Here is a 19996-nt window from a genome sequence, read left to right on the forward strand (position 1 = left end):
TCTGCCGACCTTTCGATGGCCACGTTATGACATGGACAGGTTAGGAAGGCTTGGGACGGAAGTCCTGAGTCACAGGAGACCGCTTCAGTGGTCAGTCCTGCTTCCCCGCGATTTTTGACCAACTGCATGTGTGCATCTGGGGTGTCGTCCAGGCCGAGGAGGAGCTGGGGAGAGCCCATAAGGTGTTTGAGGAGATCAATGTTGACCTACAAGAGGAGCTTCCCTCCCTGTGGAACAGGTAAGGCTGAGTGAAGGATGAAAGGTGGCCATCTTTAAATTCCGAGCATGTTGTCCAAGGTAATGGGGCATGTTACAGAGTTGCATCCCTTTATCACTTTCTGCAGTCGAGTTGGCTTCTATGTCAACACTTTCCAGAGCGTGGCTGGTTTGGAGGAGAAGTTTCACAGAGAAATGGGCAAGGCAAGAGATGCCTTTTACAGTGATGATTTCAGTGATGTTAATCTACTTTAGATCTTCCTTTTGCTTATTTTGTCTCTCGTAACATTATCTTTCTCATTTTCTGTCTCACTGCAGCTAAGTCTGAACCTTAATGACGTGCTGAACAAACTGGACGAACAGTGAGTCTGATTTACCGCAGTCTTGACGCTTGGCTCTCTAGCCTATCTTGTAGCTATCTACCGTATCTTTTACTGTAGGTCACTCCACTCTGTGGCACGCCCCCCTGTGGTCACGTGATCGTCTGTCATTTTGAGTGTGGTTTATCCCCTGGTGGTGTCCTCCTGTAACAAACACGTCCTTCTCTGGTTTGAGTTGGTGGAAACATTTTAGACTAAACACACCAACACCCTCCCCCCCCCCCCTTTACAGAAAGGCAGGTAAAGTGGTTGAGAAGACGGAAGTCAAAGTGAAGAGGTAATGGGTAGCTTGTTGTGGGGGGTGGGGGGGAGGGGGGGGTCAGACACCAAGGTGTCACAGTTGCATGGTCCTAGAGGGCGATGTTGAGCTTCGATTGAGTGCCAGTTGTGTTCAGAGAGAGTGGAGCATCCACCTGAGGGAGGGAACGTCTGCAGCGGCTGTCTTGGCGTGAGCCCTGGGCGGGCAGCCTTGCCACACTTGCATGAGAAAGCTGCACGGAGGCTGCATGGTTGCTCGGCGCCTGTTCTGGGTCTGATTGGCAAGATGCTTGCAAGTTTGGGCAGAAACGGGGAAACGGAATCCCGCAGAGTGCGGGCTGGAAGGGGGGGAACTCCGTACACACCTTTTAGCTTCTCGTCAGCATCCAGGTCTCCCTAAGATAATGTCCACTAGTGCTGCCCCCTGGTGGTGAAATGAAAAGTCACCGTCACCTGTCCTGTCTTCACCAGGACATGATCACTGCTGATTCTGTTTGATCTGTTTGTCCCCTCTGCTCTGTAGTAACATGGGTGAAACCAACAACTCTCTCGCACCTGGGGGGACCCCTGCCCCAGGCATTCCCAAGTCACCTTCCAAGGTAACATTCCCTGAAATGGGATGGGGTGCATGAGAAGCATCATCTAATCTAAGGTTTAGCAGTAGACTGACTCAGGAAAGACTGAGGTCTGCTTATTGTACGAAGCCTGTAAATATGGAGCTGTGACAATCGGAGGTTCTGGCCAAGGCAGCGAGTCGCGTCGTGACTCCCCCTCCATGCTCTGTGGGCACCATGCCACGTTCAAGGGTGTCCCCTGGGGGGGGGGGGGGTCCTGTGTTTCATTTTCTCTCTTCACAAAATGGAGGTAAAATGGCAGTGTGTGCGTAGGATGCAGGCAGGATGCGGCCGTGGACTCAGGTGCATGCCGCTAACCAGTGTCTGCTAACTATCTGCCATGTCTATTTCTGTCCCCACCACATTCGCGTGTATGTCAAAAATGCTCTCGGACTCCTCCCCCCACCCCCAGCTGAAGCCTGGACCGCCGGTTCCACCCCCACCCAAACTGACGCCGTCCAAAGAGCTGAAAACAGAGAACATCATCAACCTGTTTGGCGAGTCATTCGTGCCCGACATTAGCGTTACGTCCCCCTCGCAGGTCAGCAAGTCCCAAAGTGTCACCTTCCTCTTCCTCGTCATCTTCCTCGTCCCTCCATATCAAACATCTTGCCATCGCTTCTGGGTTCAGTCCCCCATCACCAGCTTCTTACCCCATTTCTCTGCTGTCATTAGGGTTACCTGGACCCTATTATTATTATTATTATTATTATTATTATTATTATTATTATTATCATTGCTACCCATTACCCATGATTCCCGGCACCATCCCCTCCCCACCTACCTCATGGGCCAATGAAGAGTCAGTTTCTCTCCCTCTCGTGGCAGTTTGAGGCCCCTGCGGGGGGCAGTCTGCTTGACATGGACTTTGATGCTCTGAAGCCAGCCTCCAGCCCAGGGGCCCCTGCCGCCCCCACCTCCCCCCAGGTGGGTGTCGCCCTCCCGGAGGATGTGGGGAGGCCGTGACAGGTGGCCCGGCACAGGGCAGAGCAGAACCCCGCAGAAAATCCACAGTGTGCGGCAGCATTAATATCCCTGCCTTACGTAAGACCTTCTGAAATCCTCTTTGGCTCCTGCCACTGTATGAACATTTACGAAGGTGGAGATTTAATGGCATCCCCGTCCACGAAGCATAAATCCCCTCCCCTGTAAAGCGAGGAGCACGCTTGTCGTTTACCTGTCTCTCTCTCACTCCTCTTGCCTCACGGAAGGCGGCGGCGTCTTGGGACCCGTGGGAGGTAAGCTCATTTCCTATTGGCTGATAATTATCTCCAGAACCTCCCGTTCTCTCATTGTCCGTGTGGCTACTCCACCCATCTCTATGACTCTCCCGTGCCTCCGGGTTCCATCTTGGCCGGGGGGGGGGATGGGGGGGGGGCACGTGCCAGCTGGCGTGACGAGTCCTTGCCCACCACCACGGTGATTCATCGAATTCCCTCTTGTCATTGGCCCAGATTTTCTTCCTACTCATCGCCTTTCTTTACCGCAGGTGTCTGTGGTTCTGTTGTGGTCTGTGACCGCCTTCTCTCTGATGGTCCTGCTGGGGACGGTATGGTGACACTCAGGCTCAGCCCCTGTACTCGGTGGCTATCACAGTAGGATGCACAAGGCCTACAGTGAAGATGCTGGCTTCATTTGTACCCCTCAGCCTTATCTGATCTTCATGTCCCAACTGGGCCTCTGCCTGGAAACAGCCCCACCGCCCCCCATTCGGTGGTGTTTGGGTTGGACAGCTCTCAGGAAGAATGTCTTACCCCTTACCCCTGTCCCAAATAGGCATGTGGGTGAAAGGGTGTCTGCGCAGCTGACTGGGCAGAGATGTTGCCACACAGGCTGCAGCTGAAGTGGGAGGAGCATTAAGAGGGTGCCTGTGTAGCTTATTGGACAGTGAGGCTGTCACTCAGGCCACGCATCTCAGTGGTAGGGACTCACACGCCTGTCCTCCTTTCCCACAGCAGACGGACAAAGCTGAAGTTTCCTCGGACGCGCCGGCCGTCGATTCTGTAAGTTGTTCCCTACGCTCGCATGTTACACGTGCCCAGAGTTGTTTCCCGTGCTCGCAGTCTGCTCGTCGTCCATCGGCCGGTGCCAGCTTGCATGTCCGTTTCCACTCAGAATGCCGTCCCGGCCGAATCAGCGGAACCGCAGCCGGCGGAAACCAACGGATCTGCAGAGGAGGTGGAGATGCCCCCTGGATTCCTCTACAAGGTGAGCTGTCGCCGTGTCGTTGCGGCGCTGCATGTGTGGGTCTCCAGGCCCATAAGGGTCTCCTTACTGCACTGAGAGAGCCATCCTGGACTATGTGTCCCAGGATGGGGGGATGGAATGTAGACGTCATTTGTGTCCTGGAGTGGAGGGCAGAGGACAACTGCCTAACATAAAACCGTGTACCACACCAGGTCAAGGTGATGCACGACTATGTAGCCAACGATTCCGATGAGCTGGAGATGAAAGCCGGGGATGTGGTTTTGGTTATGACCTACGACAGCCCTGATGAGCAGGTTGGTTCTCCCTGCACTGCCTCGCCTGTCCACCAATGGCCGCCATCAGCACAGTGTGAATATTGATGCGCTCGAAACACCTTTATAGGACACTGATATTTCGTAGTACATAGATTGTAGCAAAAACACCAGGCAGATAGATAACAGATTTTAGTGATTTAATTTGAAGCCTTGGAGTCCAAGGGTCCAAAATTACATACTTACACAGTAGGTACTGAATTTCACCAGAAGCCTACTGCTTGACTGTTTGTGTAGTATGTACGGTATGTATGCATACATTTGTTCACACAATAGTCCCCATCTTGCCTATTGCCTGATAGCACTTCCTCTGCCATCTTGACAAAGATTTCTGAGCAAGCAACATTCTTTGCTGCTCCAGTAGCCTTAGCATAGCATCCATCGGTTGCACACTTCGCAGTTTCCATGCAGTATGTCACCTGGGTCATACTACTCAAGTCGCATACTATATTTCGTCTACTACATAGAAACAGATTTCTGACGCAAGTCTTTCTGTCTCTTGCTCCTTGTCATACTGACCATATAAACCTGCCTGAGAACAGGGACACGTGCAGAATAAAGGACACTAACTCTAGACTCTCCCCGTTGGACTGTCTGCAGGATGATGGCTGGCTGATGGGGGTAAAGGAGACCGACTGGCTGCAGACCAAGGAGCTGAAGATCAAGGGCGTGTTCCCTGAGAACTTCACCCAGCGCCTGTGAGCTGCAGCGCCGGCAGGGGGGCGCCTCCTCTGCCCTGCGCCAATGCCGCCACGCCCAGAAGTCTTGTGCCGGAAGTCTGCCTGGGGCAGCCAAGGGCCCGGGCACGAGGGGCCAGCCGTGCATCATGGGAAAGCCTTTTCAGCTGCGTGTCGAAACGTGGTAGCCGGCTCGTCGTCGTGCTGTTGGTTCATTTATTTATTCTGTTTCGTTTTGTTGTGCCCCCCCCCGAGTGGGTTAACCCTTGTTTAATATTTAAAACGTGCTTACAGGTTCAGTGGTCCCTCTGAGCCCATCAGTTCTCATTGCCTAAATCCCTGGATGCTTGTGTACGGTGTTCGTTTCGTTTGCCAGATTGTTATTGGCTGCCGTGGCAGGGATCTCTCAGGGGATTGGACCACTTCTGATCCACCCCTGAGCGCTTTTGGGATGCAACCCCCACACCTGCTCCGTTTGTGTCTGATTGCCACCCCGATCCTCACACGTCCGCTCGCCTGCCCGTGGGTTATCCCCTACAGCAAAGGAACCATAGTGAAATCCCAAATGGACTGATGGAAGATACTGGAAGTATTATCATTTGTGAGATAAAGCCTTCCGGAATGCACCGCCCGGAGGCTTAATGATGTTTTATCGCAATTTAGTTTAGCGACGATAAGGAGTGTACTCTAACTGGTTGACATGAGACAGAGTTTAAAAATGTGCTGTATGTCTGTTGTTTTCTAGATGATTCTATACAGAAGTATTTTAATACGGTGGGTTAAAAGGGGAAATTAAACAGGCTACCTGGTTTATTAGTGTAAGTATCTGTAATCACCCATTGATGTGCGTTCAGGTGTTCTGCCTACTGTCTGTCGTCTGGGCCAGCATGTGGTAATTCCCAGTTACTGCCACATTTTTACTAGAAACTTGAAGGCGGCTCGAAGGTGAACTGTAGCTACTGTATTTTCTAGGAGATCCGCTGTATATTCCTAAAACCTTCCGAGGCTGATGCTAGCATGTTGGGTAAGACCTTGGATTTGATCTCAGCCCCTTCCCTGGCTCATATAAATGCGGATGACGGTGAAATAAACATTTGCTGGATTTTATTCTGTGTTCAGGTATACAAACTGGATCTTGTGGCTCGTAACCTGCGTGGTCTGCCATTTGAATCATGTCGTGTTGCGTAGCTATTTCCTGGAATGCTGGAGCACTCTGTGTAAGGTGGATGTGTACTTCGTGCTTCGTGCGTGTACTGCATTGCCCTCAACTGGAGTCATGTGCTAATTTTCGATATTTTGTTGCCATCGAAACGGGAGATTTTGAGCCGCCCGGCCCATTTTCCGGTGAACTGCTCTTTCTTTGCCTGCTGTAATTTCACCCCCTGGCCAGTTGGTGGTGCTCCTCCCCTTCTTTTAACTGTCTAACCAGCAGCCGAGTGGCGGGCCAGTCCGAAGCCCCCAGTGCCCGCTTGATGTTTCTCTGTAATGGATCAGCGTCCTGTAGCACATGCCTAGTGTATATACCAGTAAACACTAACCCCCCTTCAGACCAGTTGTGTTGTCGTACGCATGCAGTATTCTCTACCCTACCCCCACCCCACCCCCCCGTGCTATGTGTGGATTTTAGTGAGGGAGGGGTGGGGGCTAGGCTCACCTCGTACTGACCAATATACAAACGTGTTTATTCGACTCCTTGTGACCAGCTGTCTCAACTCTGGCAATAAATACGGGTTGAACCCCAGATTTCTGTCTCTTCTTTATCTGCCGTTCCTCTGCAGTTCTAGACTTTTCTTTGGTTAGAACGGAGAAAGATCCTCAAATGAAGTGCTGTAATATATATATATATATATATAGGGTGTGGAGCAGGAACTGGACAGCCAATGGAGATTTGCCTGCAATACATCAGACAGCCTGCAGGGGGCATCAAACAGCGTGAGAAGAAATCTTAACCCGGACTGACCCCTGAAGAGAGGTGCAGAGCACTGCTGTCCGTGGTACTGAAGGCTGTCCCCACCCCTCGCTGGTCATTACAGCATTTATCATCATTACTATCAGTATTTGTTTTGCACATCTATGTCCTTTAACAGTCACTCTGGCCTTGATTGTCAGCCAATGGGAGGGGGGGGATTATCACAAGGCTAATGCTAAAACCCTCCGTCCATCAGCTGACCTCATCATCGTGGCGTTTTATTTATCTAGCTGTAGTTTTGTGTGCGTTTACATGTTTACATGACTGTTTATCATTGGCGATTGAGGTTCCACACCTTCTGCCATCCTGACTTCCTGTCAGTTTTGGCTTTTCCCTGATCTCATTACCCCCCCCCCCCCCCCCCCCCCAATAACACCCCCCTTCCCTTCTCAAGCTCACGTGCAGCCGGATTCCAGGGGCTCGGTCACACTTCCTGTTCCTGTCCCTGCCATCTGATCAAAACATTTTTGTCATTTTGGGCAAAAGCATCTGCTAAAAAAATGTATGCATAGGTAAAAAAAGATAACATCTTCACAGTTTGTGCTTCTGTCTGAGGGGGGTGTTATACCCAGACAGTATGGGTTGAACCTGCTGAAAAATGAGGGTCAGTTTGATTATGAGAACACGTGTCCTCAGTTATGCTGTGTACTACCACCATGTGGAGGTATTATGTATTGCGGTGTCATCTGAGACATCAATCAAGGCCATATCGTTATTCCTTTCTTCCTCACTTGTGGATTTGGATTCTCTCAGCGAGGAGAATAATTGACAACCCATGTTGTCGGAATGTAAAACTGGCTGTTCCTTTGTCATCGGGAATGGTAGGACTCCCCCTGCTGTCCGTTTGGCTGCCACTAGGCATTAAATCACCAGGGCTGCGGGGTGCTTCCTGTCACCCTAAACCGCGCACTGCGGGTTGGGGGTAAATAACCATGTCAGTTGCCCGCTTCTCTGCTAAGAGCAAGACGCCATGGCAGTTTGCATGTTCTCCCCGTGTCGTCATGGGGTTTCCTCTGGGTACTCCATTTCCCCCCCCACAGTCCCAAGTGGAGTTACTACACTGCCTATCTGTGTGTATGTGTGTGCCCCTGCTATGGGTTGGCGCCTTATCCTGGGTTATTCCATACATAATCCCATCAGAAACTCTGACCTCTGGGACAGCAGCTGTATCAGTTGTGGACTGTGTTTTACACAACAGTAATAAACTCTTAAGTCTTGTTGCAAAAGAGGCTAACTACCCCTCGACACACACACAATTCAGCCCATGTGTACAATTATTATAAATTAACCACTTTCAACCAACTTTACAGCCAAAGTGATAAGTCCATTCCCAGAATGCTGTGCGGCTGTGAATTGTAGGTGCCGTAGGTCAAACACGGCCTTCCACACAGGACTCAGCAGGCCAGACCAGCAGATATTTACATTATATTTAATTTCCAAAAATAGATCTTTAAATATTTTCTTTTTCCAAGACATGAACATCATAGACATTTAGACATCTCTCTGAATACAAAGTAAATGTGGGCATAAAATAGTTAAGTACTTTCTAACAAGGCAATACAATGGATTTACACATTTAGAACGGGATTCCCAGCAGAGCGTAGCGGCGTTTAAGCAAAGGGGAGCGAATGGGACACACAGGAGTTCGGCATGTTTGGTCGCCGAGACGCTGATGAAATCTCCGTCTTGACTGTTTCACTCCACCGTGATGATTACGGCTTTGGTTCAGCATCGGCTCTTGCGCCACGTCTTTGACGAGCCCGGTTTTCAGTGTAGACATCTTGCCAATGATTAACGGCGCCCTACCCCCCCCCCCCCTCCTGCTTCATCCACCGCTCGTCGTCCAGGGGCCCCCATGAGCAGTGGGTCGAGTTCCAATGAAAGCCTTCCGCCATGAGAATTGTTGGGCTTCCCTGAGCGCGCTCACCTGCGCGGGGTCCATGTGACTGTGTGTGTGTGTGACTGTGTGTGTGTGTGTGTGCGTGTCTGAAAGGGCACGCCTTCTGCTGTCCAGTGTCAGTGTTGCAGGTCTAGTCCAGGGCTTCCCCACTGGTTCTGTTGGCACACAAGTGACGGAAACCCTGTTATTCCTTGATCAGGATTCTCCCCCTGGAAGTCCTACAGAAGTCCTAAGCATTGGCTGCCAGTTGAGTTTCCCTAATCCCTCCACCAGGGGGGGTGGTGGCCCTGAGCTGCCTCTTCAGGAGGACCCAGGTCGCGTCTCCCTCATCCATTTTCCCATGAGTCTCGAGGCCTCCTCCTGCTGCCGGGACTCTGCAGAGCAGACGTGTCTCTAGATCCTTCTAGCTTCCCCTTTTCCCAGCATTCTTACTCTTCTGACTCCTCCCTCCTCTCTTTCTTCCCATCCCTCTTCCTTTCATCTGTCATCCTCTTTTTTTCCCCTCCCTCTTCCCTCTTTTCCTTCTCTCTCTCTCTCTCTCTCTCTCTCACACTCACTCCTATTTCATGCCCTCCTTCATCTCTCAGGGTCTGCCACACCCCAGGGGTGGAACCGTTCTGAGTCCAGCAGCAGCGTCCCAATCCAGTAGAGGGCGCTGGAATACCAGTGTATGCCATCGGCTCGACGACCGAGCGGCCCGACCCAGCTGTACAGTGCGCGCAGTGGCGCGAAAGCCCAGTGGGCCAGGTGGTGCTGGTCCATGACGGCATAGCAGGAGGTCAGGACGCCGTTGACCACCACGGTGCCGTGCCGTGTGAGTGGGGCAAACACGCCTCGCTCTTCGCGGATGTGCACCCAGGCCACGCGTGACAGGCGCCCCCTGCCATCCGCAGCGGACACCACGCACTGTCCAGGCTGCACGTCACTGGCAAAGACCGCCCGCAAGCCGCTCCCCGCCACCCACCCCGAGCAGTTCCCCTCGGAGACGAAGAGCAGATGGGCGGCAGTGAGAGGCAGCCTTTCCCCAGCCTCAGTCCCGATGACGTAAAAGTGCTTGCGAGCCTCGGGGTCGCTGTCCAGGAAGGCCAGGACCTCACTGTAGACCAGCTCCCCTCTGCCGTCGACCCCCGACGAGGCCAGGACCCGCTCCCCTGGCCGCAGGTCCCGCATAGTCTTGGTGACCCCTCCCTCGGTGATGATGCGAGCTCCTCCAGGGAAACAGCCTCCCGTCTTGGCCGCCACGGAGTGCTCTGTCATGGAGAGACGGAGAAAGCGGTCAGCCCAAGAGCCCGGACGAGACCTCGGGATTCAGCCACACGCAGAGGACCGCGTGCCTCTGACTGGGGCTTCCCAAAGGTCCGTGCTCCCTGTTCGGCTGCATGCAGCTGAATCACAGTAACTGCAAACCCTTAACTTCTGATAGAGAGACCGCAGCCCCGTGAAGGGCACCCGCACACGCACACGCACACGCACACACAGCCGCTCCTTCAGACCTCGCTCGTGCCCCCAAACACATTCCTACCTACAATTACATATTTGCCCGTTTTTTCCCCCCACTCTCTGCTCAGCGTTTAAAAATGCAATAAAAGGTAATAAATTAACCAAACGGTTCAATCGCAGGTCCCGGGCCACGGACCAGAGGAAATGCACGGAGGTCACGGTACGAAACGGGGAGGGCTAACTGGTGTCTCAAGTCTCCGGTGAGTCTAACACAAATATTTGGGAAAGGTAAGAGAACCAAGGCCTGATGATAAGTCAGCCTGAGATAAGAGATCTGAGGAAAGGAACAGAGCCGCTACCATCTGGACAACAAAGGAGCAGGTTAATCATCTGAAGGAACTTATTCACCGCCATCGTAACCTGCTGTGCCTGTCAACAAATAACCTTCCTCTCTGCCTCTCCTTGCCCACACTCCCACCCTCTGACTAATCGAAAAACACACTCAGACACGCCTGCACCAGCAATCACCCAAGTCCAGCACACAGTTGGATATTAAAAACACCCAGTGAGGATTCTGGGGAGCCCGATCTTTTATGAGTGACCCTGACAACAGAGAGACGATGCCGACCCGACATCCCATAAATATTCAGAGGGCTGGGGGGGTGGGGCACCCCACTGTGGAACTCCACTACGAGGCCCAGATCTCATGCCGTGAGGGGCTTCACACCCAAACTCTCCCAGAATAGTATGATGTATGGAATGATATCAAACCTCCTTGTGCACTGACTTCTGGGTAATGTAGTGCGGCCAGGATTTCGGCCAGCAGCCTATCAAAGGTCCTGTTCATGGTTCTGTGAAGCTTTAAGGGAAGCCCAGGTCACCTTAAAACAGTATGTGAGGAAGCCCCCCAATGGTTTGCTCTCCTGTAAACTAACGTTAGGAAGAGCTTAATGGCCACGGGACCTGAAATACAGTCTGCAGGTGGGAGCCAAGCTTGTGTGTCATCAAGGCAGGATCCCAACTCGCTGTTTAGCCGTCTTTTAAGACCGAACTAGGCCATTAAAGGAGGAGTGCCCCCGTAAATCTCCGTAAGTAATACAGCAGTAAATAAAAACAGGAGATATCAAGGTGACTTGTAGCCTGAAGTTTTGGGCTCAGCTGCAATGGGACTGGGCTGCACTCCTGCCAAGGGCCCTGCCCTGACTGCCCCCCCCCCCCCCCCCCCCTTTGATGATGGGTCTCTCTGGGCCACAGACAGGTTGGAATAAATGGATAGAATTTTACTGCTCCTTCTTGGAAACCCTTCCTTTAAACTTTAATAATGTATTCATTTTCTGCTCACGAAGCACCGGGAAGTCACACTAATGTCACGTCGTGACGTCACCCATGTCCGAGGACAGCGAGTCATGCGGTTTTCTTTTTCCCGTTCAGCTGATGTTTGTTCCACCATATTTACTTTTCTTTGAATTCTTCCAGAACAATCCACCTCATTTCTAATGTTGCACATTTTGGATGTCCTGTCTCTTCTTATCAACGTGAAAAGGAAGAAACTACACCCCCCCCAAACCCCCCCCCCCCCCCGCACGCGCTGCCACTGCAACCAGATCGGCACCTGGAAAAACGCAAACTGATCTGGGCAGAGGGGGCTAGAAAAAGACAACCGCAAGGAGAGAGGGGAGAGGAGGGAAGGGGAAAGATGGGAAATTCTGCAGTGGAGTGACGTCAGGGAAGATAGATTTTCTAGAAGATCCGTCTGTTTCAACCACAGCACCAATCAAAACTGAACTGCGGCTGGACCAAGGTCCTCGGGGGGGCTGGATGCATGCCAGATGCACGTATGAGAAGAGAATGATTAAGTATTGGGCTGCAGGCCTCCTGAGATAGGCCCAAGGTCAACACCGCGATGGATGGATGGATGGATGGACGGACGGACTGTGGGATGTCTGCATCACAAAGAGCTTTACATATGACTTTATATATACCGTCACCTCTTGAATAAAGAAAAGCATGCATGATAAACCTATAAGCCAAAGCACAACCGATACACATCACATCCCCGGATGACTCAGGAAAATGGAGGGATATGAGCGGCAGGATGGCTAATGGACCGGGATGCGTGTCACTTTGATACCGAGTCCGACTTGATGAGTATTGGCAGTGGAGTCTGGTGGAGCGCAGTGTCCAAGTGAGGCCACATGGGTGTACCACTGACACTCCAGTCAGATGGTGCAGAATGAATTAATGATGCCCCAGTGGACAGCCATCAGCTTTGGGGGGCGGGGCCGGGGGTGTAAATCAAAAGCTTGACCAGAGGGTCTCGGAGCAGGGCTTTGTGAAGCGACTCCACAATAGGAGCTTTCAGCTTCCCATGCCAAGCAGATCCCTGTCGTACCTAATCGCTGTGTTGCAGGAGTAGGTCCCCCAGAGCACAACAGTTGGGCTCCAAAGCCCCACACTTCCCAGCTGACCAACCCTGGCCCTCCTCTGCATTACACCCGTACAATCAGAGGCCACCGGATAGCCAATCCATAAACACGTCCACTCCTCCAATGGGATTCTGCCATAGGACCGCCTGTGTTCACCACGCTGCTTGTGCGAATGGCCACACCTAAAGAGAAGCTTGTTAACCAACCACAGAAAAGACCAGAGCTGTTTCCACCCATGTTTGCACCGTGCGTCGTGGCGATGACAGGCTGCTTCTAGAAACATCTTCCAAGGACAGGTTTTTTGCCCAACGCCCTTCTATGAGATGACCAGCGTGGTGTCACAGGGCACTCCAGGGTTGGGGGGGCGGGGGCTTTGATACAGGCATTGAACAAGCATCGTTGTACCCTGGATGTACCCAACACCAAGACATCAGCCAGTGAGTAAGTCACACTTATGGCATACCTCTGGGCAGGGGGAGGGGACAGAAATGGGGGGGGGGGACGCAACTCCCATCTCCTGCCTTGTCGGAATGTCCCCACTAGGGCACCTTCACGTCTGGCTGGCTTTGGTGCTCTTTGTCAGGATTTCGTGGGGATCCGACTCCTGGGGGTGCCGTCTGTGTCACCGCTCCTCCCCCCTCCCTCCCTCCCACCCTAATTTGCTCCCTGCGGACTTGGCCACCTCGTCCTGTAATGATGTGGCTTCTGCGCCGCTCCCCCCCCCCCTCCTCTTTGTTACCTGTCTCTTCAGGTCTGGTGCTTACCTCACCCGCACTAACAAACCGCCCCCGCCTTCCATCCCCCGAGGGGGCCGCACCCCCTCAGTCACCCGGGAGTCTGATGGAAACGTGACCACACCCCCGAAGATGGCAGGCAACCATTCAGCCAATGAACGAAAGGCGCTGAAGATGCCCCGCCCTTGACCAACCCCCCACAGTGGTCCAGCACCCACCTGATTTGACACTGCAGTGCACATGGGCCTTGGACTCGTAGTGGACCCAGTCGAAGCCAGCCTCCACGGCCAGCCGGGCCAGCATGCCGTACTTGTTGCGGTCGCGGTCAGAGGTGGTGATGTCGACCGCTCGGCCCTCGTAGTGCAGAGACTCCTCGGAATGGTGGCCGTCCTCGTCCCAGCCCTCGGTGACACGCAGTTTGACCCCAGGCCAAAGGTTCATCACTGAGATGGCCAGAGAGTTCAGCTTGTCTTTGCAACGCTGGAGCAGATGGGAAACATGGGGGAACGGGAGCCAGACAGGAAAAAGTGACGCCATCAGCATGCTCTCTCACCAGCAAACGGAGACACCGGCACGGCTGTCTGCCACCAGCACCCACTTATCAAACACTACGACAAGGCAGCGAGCAGAATGTCACAGGCTACTGACAGATAGTGACAGCAGACAATTAAACATGGTGACTGGGGAAGAGCGTGATAGAATAAGGAAAGCCCCCCCCCCCAATCAAACAAACAGCATAATGTACACCAGCAAACAAACGCATAAAGGGAGACAAAGTTCAAGATCGCGGGAGCGATCGATGCCGCACGGGAAGGCAGGGCGGCATTTCCCATAATGCTCCTGCGGTGTGGATAATTGCTTTATTGCTTCACTCCGTGATACATTTACAGACGTCGTCTCCGCCCTCTTCTGACAGACAGCGCCGTCTCGCCGGTCTTCATCCATGGATAACGCCTAGCGCACTAGCCAGCCCGAAAGCCCCCCTCGCTCTGCAGATGTCAGCGGCGTGGGATTGGCCGGTGCGGGGAGACGGACCCCAGCAGTGTCTGCGACCCCCTGCTGGCTCCCCCCCCCCTTGGATTCTAGGCCATAGGCTAATCTCCACTCGATCTCTTATCCTTACCTCCCCCCCCAAAAAAAAAAATCAGTCCACCAGACACACATTATGGGAGATAACAGATGCCAAGGGCTCCATTTCCGCCTCCCCCCCCCTACCCCACCCCGCACCGCACATCCCGGCACGCAGCGATGAACGCACACTCGCGTTAAATAATTCAGTTAAGTGTTGCCCCCGTGGACTGTGGCCCCCGGACCTCCATCAGCTCAGCTCCAAGCAGGGATGGGACGTGCCGCACAGTTAAATGATCTAATACCAGGGTGTGTGTGTGTGTGTGTGTGTGTGTGTGTGCTCACATCACTCTCCCCATCCCCAACGCAGCCCCGTTATGACGGGAGCCGGGGTCCGCTGGGACCCAGCCTGTGTGAAACATAATGCTCAGTCGGGAACATAAGACTACAGGCTAGCCGGGCCCCATGTGAGTGCATGGGGGGGGGAATCACTGAACACACTCATTGCTGCTCACTAAACCTGAGGGGGCTGCCTTCTAGCCCCTTCTCAGGCAGGTGTGACCCCACCCCCCATCCTATAGACCCACACTCAGACACCCCCAGCAGGCAGACGGCCCCCCCATCCCCTACGCTCATCACCTTCCTAGCCTTCTCTCGGCCCCGCCTCACCATTGAAGCGTGCCCTTGATCCCAGTATGGCTTGCTACTGGGGCAGAGTGGGCTGCCTTCCTGTTAATCTCCAAGGTGGAAAGCTGGTGAGTGTGAGTGTAAACAAAGGGAAACAAACGAAAAGCCATCCTTCAATTACCCGTGATATCAGTGTGGCACGGTGCATCATCACTGTCACACACCAATACCGAACCTCCCCATGAGAAATATCCAGATAGTGTTCTACTTAGATACACCGACTTTATAGTTTACTGAGATTTATATGGCCAGCCATAACAATACGGAGATTTGATAAACGTTATCTTGATTAATTACTCCAGACAGTACTAAAAGCCCCGCAGCTATTATCACGGTACTGACCCGACAGACCGGGCCGGATATTGAGCGCAATCGCCGGTGTTCATTTCATAGTGTGAATGTTCACATGCAAACAGCTTTCGGTATCAAATTAACGCACCCGATTTCTTTAGGCAGTGAAATATCCACGTGGAATATATAATAGGCTATGCCTTTATTAAAGAGTGAGATGACCATTATAATAAACGAATGAACAGATAAATAAATATAGACAGCTCAACATGAACACACGTCGCACAAAGAATGTTGCGCTTGTAAACCAAACAGATAAATTCTTGTTTGCCTGGGTGAAGTTCACCAAGCACAATAGTGTGTATTAGGCAGGCGCGCGTACCACTGCGTACCTGCGTGTTTCATCCTGTTTTAACGTGACAAAAGGATGAACACTGGCTGGATGGATGGATGGATGGATGGATGGATGGAGTGAAGTTATTTATCCGACTATGTGCCAAGATGAAAGACAGCCATGATTTTAAAACCCGGTTGCACTTATTTTGACTAAGTTTATCACCGACATAGCTAGGCAGTAATTGCACGCGTGCATTTCTTCCTGATTTTTTAGCCTGAATAGTGCTGTATGTCCGTAAGCTATTAAATAGTGTCGGCATGATTTGCATACAAACTTTAAAACACTGCATCGTTCAGGCTACACAATCTGCGTCCAAAACGCAAAACTAGACAAAACGCAAAGGTCATCACAAATGGACCGGGGTCGGTGTGACAGTGTTTTGTTCTAAATTAACGTCAGTATTTCAGAGCAAAAAATTACGAAATGCTGCCCACGAGCCAACAAATAGCGCTGATATACAAGACTGATTTATGAAACAGAAAATGGACATATGTTCCAGAAGACCATATTTAAAGGAAGGCAACCATTCCCTCATCTTTTTTGGTCGTTTCTGTATTTTATTTGGCGCCACTTAAACATATTTAATATAGGCCTACTTTAGTTCTAGTCCTTTCACTCCCTAACAGGTAATCTCTAAGTGAAAAGTACACTGTTATATACAATGTTCATCGCTAGAAGACAGAAGTCGTATTTTAGAACTTGCAAAATAATTCAGATTTTTCCATGTGGGTGCCTTGTGCTTTGGGGATAAGAATAGAGGAGGCTATTACAGATCCGTAATAGATGCCTATTCACAGGATGGTGTGGATTTCGAGTTCTATTTTTTTTCTTCTGCGGTCGCAGAAAAGTGAACTGAAGTTCATAAATCAGCCTGTGAACTCTGTTGGTTTTCCTTTCAAGGTAGAGATCGACGGGGCTTCTGTAGGGGAGCCTTCGCAGTGACCGCGACCTGCGCAAACATTGGCGGAGGCACTGACAGCGCGGGTCTGTGCGCACCTCCGGCCGACTGCGCGCTCCCGGGAGGGGGGGGGGGGGCATCAGCCCCGATTCAGGAATAAGGGAGGAAAATGTGTATAATTAAGGCTTAAACGTACGTGAGCCTTGCTATTTTTATACCCACGCTAAAACAAGCAAAACCAAAATAAAAACAAACAGCGGTTTGTCTTTTAAACAGTTGGCGGCAGTCATGTTGGAGCTCATAAATTGTGTCGAGGTCAAGTAAACGTTCAGCAATGTGTAACCGTGTGTAAGGTGACAGGAGAGACGGAGTGAGAGAAAGCACCTCAGTGAGGTGGACAGCCCCATGCAGTCATGGCCAGGCTATAAATGATCATTCTTGGGAATTTAAATAAGGTAAATCAAATGGCGAACCACATGAATGACTCCGTCCGTACTGACTGTCCAGTAGAGATCAAGCTAAACCTCACGGCAAACATGTGAACGCTCGCCGTTCATAGGGGTTTAAATTGGGCAACAAGGTGTTTTTCTAACGGCGTCTCAAAACAAGGACATAGTGTGGGATTAAATGCAGTCACTACCTTAGAGTAAAATATATTTGGAGTCGCTGCAACGCAACGTCCCGAATGCAAGAATGATGCTAATTAATTATAAAAGTATATATTTTTGAACCTGGTAAGAAACGCCCTGATTTTCTAAGGTCCGAATTCAAGCAAACCATGAGGTTTGCACATTAACGATGCCTATCCCAGGGGGTTACAGAGACACATTCCCACTTGACGCACCGGAAAAAATATATAACCAAACTGGTCTTAGACGCTTGAGCAGGCGTCGATTTCCCCATTACACCAAACCAGTAACAAACGTGTTGCAATTTCAGAAACGTGCATTCGGGTCCGATTAGCATGTAACCTGTGTAAACAGCAGTCGTCCGTAAGCATTGCTTCGCACCGAGTCTTAAGAGGGAAAAAGTCAATAACCGAGAATCGATAAAGTGGGTTCGCCCAGGTTTAAGCGCCGGTCAAAGTGCAATCGGCGCTCAGATCAACAAGTAAACGTCCAGTGCGCTGATATCCGCAGCCCGGTCGAGTAGAAATGCGATAGATCCGTGGCATGGCTGTCTTACCTGTGTCATCAGGCGGTCTGCACCTGTATTCTCTTCATCTTTGAAGATGATGTCGGGATTATAGTTGGGAGTAAGCTCTTTAAATCGCTCCGAATTCCGGGTTATTTTGCCCTCGTATCTTCCGCTTGCCCCTAAGGTTTTTTCGGCCACGTTGGGACTGAACTGTTTGTATGAGAGCGGTGTGAGCTTCCTCTGCGGTCGCCGCTTGCCGTACCCCCTTCCCGGTCCGCAGCTCTCATTGACCGGAGAGAGAATCAAGGCGCAGCCGGTGAAAAACGCCAAACATGCGTACAGCCGCATTCCAGGCACACCGGCGGACACTCCGAGCCGGAGTGGCAAGATCGCAAATCCCCGTCGTATTAGGCTACCCCCTGCCCGCTTGCAGCTCCTTATTTTCCCCACGGGGTACGGGAGGGGGGTGGACACAATCTTTAGGAGTGTATCACCGAGTCCCTAATTCCCTCCATCCTTGGTGCGCAAAAGGAGACTCCGCCGAATCAGACGCAGCCATGGAGCAGCAGGAGATGCCGTCCCCTTCACACTACGAAGCTCCCTTTTCTGAGTTGAAGTGCAGACATGAGAATAAATAGGAAAGTCCGTTTATTTTGGCAGACAGGTTCAAAGCTCTGCTGCTGTGAGAAACGGCCACAGACGGACCTGGAGCTGTTCTTTGCTTTTGGGTAGTGGTCAAAGTGTGTCCCCACAGTGGTTTGCGCTTTTCTGGTTGGCTCTGAATGCGTCCCTGTGGCGCACGATTCCCAGCTGAAATGGAAATTGAAGGAATCCGAAAGATCAGTTTGCCGCTCAAGACCGCACCCTGCCAGCCCTGCCCTTCTGTCCCAACCTACCTCTCCTCCCATCGGGTCACACTGGCTGTGCCGTACTTTTTACTACCCACCCGCTCCGCTCTCCCCTGCCCGCCACTTGGCAGACAAACACCAGCTTGCAGCCGCCTGAACTCTCGGACTCTCGCCGGCACATGCGTTTGCACGCAGGGGCTTGGTGATTGAACGTCGACCGCTGCCGGCGTGAACGCGCACCGAGGCGGGGGCGCGCACACCCAGCCCCATTAGCAAATAAATTATAATATTTTCGTGGCTTCACTAACACCAATACAGAATACGGAAGGTCACTATATGTGGCAGCGCCTTCGCGAGGAATATAATTTCTCTTAAATTTCTAAGGAAAATATTTTCTTGTTGCTAGGAGTATAGGCTGTCAGACGCCAGGGTATAATTATGTGTCTTATAACTAATTTATAAAATAATTACATATTTGAAAATAATAATCTGTACACAAAAATAATTTAAATGCTATTATTGTGCTTATCATGGATTCAGAGAAGAAGAATTATTTGTCATAAGCATAATGATCAGGAAATTCAAATATTTCATCCTATAAATCTATGGATACTTCCTCTCTGGCTTAAATGTCTATTCTTGCTGTGGATTTTCGTTTATTGAATTAGTATAATTTTAAAATATCTTTAGGCTGGAAATGTGTGCGAAGAATATCAACCAATCGCGCTTGGTGCATGTCGCAATAAATCAATTTACTCGATGTCTGATCAAGGAGGGCTGCGCTATGTTTAACTTACGTGTCATCGTACATTTTTATGGCTGGTAAGCGGCAGCGTGGCAAGCCAAGGTGAGAAGTGCGCAAGAATTGATCCAGCTCCTTAGTTTTTAAACGCTACCTACAGCGTGGTATTTCGGGTAAAGCTGTCTATCTGTGAATCGGGTTTATCCTTTTGAAATGTATCGCTTCCTTACGCCACTGCCATTAACCTGCAGCAGCTCCCGTCAATAGAGGGCAGAGTCGCCGGTGACCTGCTTATTAACTCAGACTGCACACAGACACAGCAACCTCTGTATCGCAACAAGTAATACGACAAACAGGGCGCTGCTGCTAATTAACATCTCGGTGTACAGTACTGTAGTAATGAGCGGCTGGATGCGAAAATGTTTGAAATGTGGAAAAATGAGCCATGTGCTGAGGTCAGCGCGTTTAATTCAAAACACAGCTTGAGGCGTAGAGGAAGGGACTATGATTGACCATTACAAAAATATCTGTAAAGAACCAGCAATGAGGCCAGTTTGGCCGGCAATGAAGCCAATGATAATATAATTTTCAGTCTTCAGGGTGTCTTGAGGGGCTGTTGCAGAGGGAGTGGCTGTAATAAGCTGTCTCTTAGTTATGGTCAATAATACCAAGTTGCTCAGCATATGGGATTTTCCAAAACAACGTATACAGGAGGATACATTTATACTGAAGACTAAAGACAGTGAAGGGTCTGAAATGGACCGAGTTTGCAGTGGGACTGGGATCAGTAAGCCG

The 19996-nt window shown here is 51.2% G+C and overlaps 2 protein-coding genes across 8 annotated transcripts in view; one reads left to right on the plus strand and one right to left on the minus strand.

The window, feature by feature from the left end:
* The window catches only part of LOC111852225 (myc box-dependent-interacting protein 1), a 14228-nt gene extending 7823 nt beyond the window's left edge, over nucleotides 1-6405 (plus strand). For 2 of the 6 annotated variants that reach the window (XM_023827866.2, XM_023827868.2), the window contains 12 exons: nucleotides 153-238; nucleotides 345-420; nucleotides 535-578; nucleotides 829-873; nucleotides 1378-1453; nucleotides 1881-2009; nucleotides 2297-2395; nucleotides 2680-2706; nucleotides 3424-3471; nucleotides 3584-3676; nucleotides 3868-3969; nucleotides 4588-6405. In XM_023827866.2, coding sequence (XP_023683634.1) covers nucleotides 153-238; nucleotides 345-420; nucleotides 535-578; nucleotides 829-873; nucleotides 1378-1453; nucleotides 1881-2009; nucleotides 2297-2395; nucleotides 2680-2706; nucleotides 3424-3471; nucleotides 3584-3676; nucleotides 3868-3969; nucleotides 4588-4689 — 927 coding nt within the window. In that variant the 3' untranslated portion in view covers nucleotides 4690-6405. Of the gene's footprint in view, nucleotides 1-152; nucleotides 239-344; nucleotides 421-534; nucleotides 579-828; nucleotides 874-1377; nucleotides 1454-1880; nucleotides 2428-2679; nucleotides 2707-3423; nucleotides 3472-3583; nucleotides 3677-3867; nucleotides 3970-4587 lie in introns of those variants that run through there. The other 4 variants (XM_023827867.2, XM_023827870.2, XM_023827871.2 and 1 more) reach the window with 4 other exon arrangements.
* A 1643-nt stretch (nucleotides 6406-8048) lies between these two features.
* Nucleotides 8049-18691, minus strand: LOC111852207 (indian hedgehog B protein-like). Of its 2 annotated transcripts, XM_023827799.2 has the most exons (4): nucleotides 18508-18691; nucleotides 17660-18421; nucleotides 13352-13613; nucleotides 8049-9783 (listed from the first exon to the last, which is right to left on the minus strand). In XM_023827799.2, exons 2-4 carry the CDS (start codon nucleotides 17957-17959, stop codon nucleotides 9110-9112), a joined length of 1236 nt encoding a protein of 411 aa, XP_023683567.1. In that variant the 5' UTR covers nucleotides 17960-18421; nucleotides 18508-18691; the 3' UTR covers nucleotides 8049-9109. The 2 variants fall into 2 exon arrangements, with proteins under 2 accessions (XP_023683567.1, XP_023683566.1); XM_023827798.2 differs by having other exon boundaries at nucleotides 17660-18691.
* Between the last annotated feature and the right edge of the window lie 1305 nt (nucleotides 18692-19996).

The sequence above is a fragment of the Paramormyrops kingsleyae genome, chromosome 16, assembly GCF_048594095.1.
Source record: "Paramormyrops kingsleyae isolate MSU_618 chromosome 16, PKINGS_0.4, whole genome shotgun sequence".
In the NCBI taxonomy this organism is placed as follows: Eukaryota; Metazoa; Chordata; class Actinopteri; order Osteoglossiformes; family Mormyridae; genus Paramormyrops; species Paramormyrops kingsleyae.